Genomic DNA, 5,083 nt, shown 5'->3' on the forward strand with positions numbered 1-5,083 from the left:
ACTGGTGGGGGAAGAAGGGTGAATGTCATGTTTCCTTTCACGTGGACACAGATTTAAATGTGCGTGTATACGTTCATATATATGACCTGTATATGTGTATATAAGTATATATATATATATGTATATATGTATACACACACACACACACACACACACACATATGACCTGAAAGTAGATGGAGACTACTTGAGGGAGGGGAAATTAGCGAGAAGTTAAGACCAGGACATAGAGGGTAATAAGGGAGTGGACATGAGCAAAGTACGGTGACACATACATAGTCTATCATATACATACACATATGTATATGATATATATCAAAATGAAAGCAATTATTTCACTAAAACTAATAAATTAATAAAGTAAACAATTAAAAACATTCAAGGGAAAATATGGAAAGAGCCTCTGCAGGCCCAGTTTCCAAATCTGGGAAGGATATAAACAACCAGTTCTTAGTACATGCCCTTAATGAGGACTTCTGAGGACTCAGCCCAAGGGGCACTCTAACTTGGCAGTGATCTTTATGGAAAGCTGGATCTCAAGGGATGGAGGATCTGCTTATTAGTTTCCAACCATCCAAGCTTGACCAGAGGGAGCCACGTGTTTCTCCGGTGAGGAAAGGCCCCTTGGTTTTCAACCCTAACTGTGACTTTCTGTCCTCCAGGGTCCAGCACGGAATCAGCAGAGATGGGGACACTGGGAAGGCCCTGATGGCAGCAGAGAAAGGCAGGTGAGAGGGGCCGGGGAAGCAGTGAGGGAGAGCACCTTCACCTCCAACAGCAGATGGATTCACATGGATTCAAACCCGTGAAATGATACTGAGAAAAACGAAGATAGATCTACCGAGTTCCTCGGCATCTGACCAGGCTCGAAGGAGAAAAAGCCAGTTCTCCCTCATACACGCCAGCCTTTTTCTCACTCTCTGCTGAGAGCACAGCAAAAAACACACCCAGGGCAGAAACAGAAAGGCACAAATCGCTAAACAGAGCACACAGCTGCCAGCAAGCATGGCTAGAAGCCCAGAGCCCAGAGCCTCACTTCCCTATCCCCCTGGATATCTCAGGCACACAAGGCAGCCTTATTCATCCTCTCATCTCCATGTTTGTGCCCATTGTTTGCCCCCCTTTACCCTCTTTAGTGCCAACTATACAACATAGTGTCCCAGGGTCAGGGCACTTAGACATCCTGCCCATCCCCAAAGAGGGGTGTTAGCTTGGACCTAAACCCGAGGATTAAGCAGACTTGATTTTATGGTCCAGGATCACAAGCAATGACGTAGATATGCCAGGTGTCTCATATAGATACACACTAGCCCAGCTCATAAGAGATAATGGATGAAATCAGAGTCAATGTACTGAAGTCACACAGAAGCACTTTCTCTCCACGAGGAGGCTGCGGAGGTGGGGGTAGTGGTGGTGGTGCAGAATTCCATTACAGGGGATGCCCAAAGAACATACAATCGTTGAGAAGATTAGGTACATGATGTGCTGTGGTGTGTGACTTTCTATGGAGGGCCAACTTGCTTGGGGTTTAAACCATGAAATGATAATATATTGTTTAGCAACAGCCTCCTACAGCCAGTCCTGATATCAACAGAGATGCTGTACCAAGAGCATCCAGGCTGGTGTCAGTCCCACATGATTTTCAAACACAAGAATTCCCCCTTGAAATCCTACTACCCCTCTCTATCTCTGATACCACTATGGGATCTGTCCAGAAGACCAGAAGGTAATGTATACTGAACCAATACCCTCCTGTGTGTGGTGATACCACCTATCACTCCCTCATGCCTCAAGTTCTTTTAAAAAACACTCTCACAGTGTTTATTTGTGTGTAAGAACATGTAAGAGCATGCCATAGTACACATGCGGAAGTCAGAAAACAACATGCAGGAGTTGGGTCTCTGTCCAACACATATCAGGGTCCCGCTGATTGAACTCAGGTCACTGGGCTTGATGGTAGGCACTTTACCTACTGAGTCTTCTCCCTGGCCTTCATCCCTCATATTCTAAGGAGGGCTAGCCATGTTCCAGCTTTTTCTACTACTCCTCACCTTGTCTCAGGTCTGGGTATTAATCTCAGCTAGATAACTTCACATTTCAGCACTGTGGCTTAATTTCCCTGGTGTGACTCCCATCAGCGTTTGATTCATTACTTCCTGAGTGTCTACACACTAGCCAGTCCTCTCAAAATGTTCACTAGAGCCCCCTCTGTCCCAGCAGGCAGACCGGATCACACACAGTCATCCCTCTCACTTCCCTTTCCCAGGCCTTTGGTCACCGAGGGAACAGCTCCCCTCTCTTCCTATTTAAGTACCCCGAATCTTCACAGAGACACAGCAGCCAGTTTTTCAGCTGCCTCCCTTGACTGTACTGGTTTCTTCATCCTGAAATTTATTTTTAGATACTGCATGCGAGTTGGCTCTTTTTCAGTCTGTGAATCTCTTTCTTCCGATAGAAAAACAATCCAGTTGCTTCAAGTATCAGCCCCGTCCTCTTCTGACTGCAGGAAGCTGGACGGATGCCTCTCAGACAGCTCAGCGCATCCCAACAGCTGACGGGTGACAATTTAAAGGCAGGTAAGACTCTGAACAAAACTGTTCATCTGGCCTCTTGACTCCACAAAGAGAAAATTAGAAAAGCCACAGATAAAATCTTCAGGATTCTAGTGTGGCATCAGATATAGGATTTACCTCTGGGTTAAATTTTTAATAAGTGATAGTTATTTAAAGCATAGCATAAAGAAAACAACAACAGCCCCACAACACAACACTTCCACTGACTTAAAGCCGTCACTTTCACTGGTTCTGTGAATTTGGATAAATCACCTCATTGCCTCAAGCCCCAGTTGTTTCACCTATAAAGTGCAATATAATACCACAATTATTAGGCCAAGGGAAGTTTTGCACAGGAAAGAACCTATGTATGCAAACAGGAGTGAGCAAGAACACAGCTATTGTAATCAAACCATATTAAAATTAACTAGGCTCTTCTGTAAAATTGCTCAGTGGGACCACTCAGTTTTAGTAAATTCTCAACCAACAGTTCAGCTCTCCCAAATTTATGATCTTTTTGCTTAAGTGTTGACATCCAATCTTACCTTGAAATGGAACTTTCTCCCCCAAAGATATGGACAAAAAGAACCAGACATCAGCCACAGAATTCCTCCTCCTGGGACTTGCTGGGCAGTCAAAGCAAGAAGAGGTCGTCTTTGGGCTGTTCTTGGGGATGTACTTGGTCACCATCTCTGGGAACCTTCTCATCATCCTGGCCATCAGCTGTGACCCTCATCTCCACACACCCATGTACTTCTTCTTGGCCAACCTTTCCAGTGTTGACATCTGCTTTTCCTCAGTCACCATCCCCAAGGCGCTGGTGAATCACGTTTTGGGGAGCAAGTCCATATCTTATGCGGAGTGTATGGCCCAGATCTATTTCTTCATCACATTCATCAACATGGATGGCTTCCTGCTGAGTGTGATGGCCTATGACCGCTATGTGGCCATTTGTCACCCACTCCACTACACCATGATGATGAGGCCCAGACTCTGTGTCCTCCTGGTGGCCATATCATGGGTCATCACAAACCTACATGCTCTCTTGCACACTCTGCTCATGGTTCGACTCACCTTCTGTTCCCGCAATGCTGTACAACATTTCTTCTGTGACCCCTACCCTATCCTGAAGCTCTCTTGTTCTGACACTTTTATCAATGACATCACAGCCTTCACTGTAGGTGGGCTGACTTCTATCACACCATTCACATGTATCACTGTTTCGTATGCCTATATCCTCTCCAATGTACTGAAGTTTCCATCCATTCAGGGAATAAGAAAAGCCCTGTCCACATGCGGGTCTCACCTCACTGTGGTCTGCCTCTTCTATGGAGCAATCCTGGGGGTCTATATGCACCCTTCATCTACATATTCAGTACAAGACACAGTGGCCACTGCCTTTTTCACAGTGGTGACACCCATGGTCAATCCCTTCATCTACAGCCTGAGGAATCATGATGTCAAAGGAGCCCTAAGGAAACTCATATTTAGGAGATTCATTTCATCAAAATTCTACAGTTAGACAATTTTAGGACAGAGAAGACTAATAATGGAGCAACTGAGGCTGCGGTAAGTATAATCTTCATTATTGTATTTCTTACTGGTGTCATATGTTCATGTTGCTGTCTTTAAATACGACACTGATGAATGCTCATAACTCTAAAATTATGAATTTATTGTCTACATATAGAATGCATCCTGTGACCTCTATTTTAGAGATAAACATGAGAGAAGTTTAGGTGAGTCTGTTCGCTGAGCTCATGTGACACCTCAATGTGCTTTTCATGGTTGTGTCTAGCAGTATTAGAAAATGCTAGTAGACACAAGGACTTTAGACTCATACCATCTGAAGGTCACATGCAATAAGGAAGCTTTACAAATGATCTTTGCAGCATAACGTTGAATGAAATATATGATAATACTTATTGAATTACTGTAATATGTTGCAGATTATCTCTGCATCAATTTGTTTGTTTTGAGACAGGGTCTCACTATGTAACCCTGGCTGTCCTGGAACTCGATATGCAGATGAGGCTGGCCTTGAGCTCAAAGAGATTTGCCTGCCTCTGCCTCCTGGTTTATCTCTGCCCCATCTTATTTAAGGCTCGCACATCCTTGTGATATAATACTCTCATCTACAGCTCAAGGAAATTGAATCAGAAAGAAATTAACCTGTCCAGGTCCATAGAATCACTAATGATCCTTAGAAGTATCCAAGACTTTATTGAAATAGAGAAATAAACCACCAAATGCTGGGAAGCACGAAGGGAATAGACAAACGCGCCCTATTTTGTTCCTGTCACCAGCCTGGGGTGAAAGAATATGTGGGAGTTGTTTCTGCAGGAGCCTCAACTGTTGAACAGTCTGCTATCAGGGATTGGTTCTGTCTCCATTTCTGATCCTTTGATGAGCTGCATAACAAGCCAGCCATGAAGACAGGGGGCCAAGAATACATCCTAGGAACACTCCCTGGGTCCATGAAGAGCTTCTGAGGCAGGCACTTGGATGACTGTGAAGGACAATAAGCTTGGT

At 44.5% G+C, this 5,083-nt stretch overlaps 1 protein-coding gene across 1 annotated transcript; it reads left to right on the forward strand.

Annotated features, from left to right (window-relative positions):
* Positions 1–3,125: 3,125 nt before the first annotated feature.
* LOC131916010 (olfactory receptor 1361-like) lies at positions 3,126–4,073 on the forward strand. Its single transcript, XM_059269311.1, has one exon. It carries the CDS (start codon positions 3,126–3,128, stop codon positions 4,071–4,073), a length of 948 nt encoding a protein of 315 aa, XP_059125294.1.
* The last annotated feature ends 1,010 nt before the right edge of the window (positions 4,074–5,083 follow it).

This window comes from Peromyscus eremicus, chromosome 8a (assembly GCF_949786415.1).
Source record: "Peromyscus eremicus chromosome 8a, PerEre_H2_v1, whole genome shotgun sequence".
Taxonomy (NCBI): Eukaryota; Metazoa; Chordata; class Mammalia; order Rodentia; family Cricetidae; genus Peromyscus; species Peromyscus eremicus.

What these genes read in the sequence shown, in the direction of transcription:
- LOC131916010 (XM_059269311.1), top strand. Translation starts at nt 3,126, where the DNA reads ATGGACAAAAAGAACCAGACATCAGCCACAGAATTCCTCCTCCTGGGA.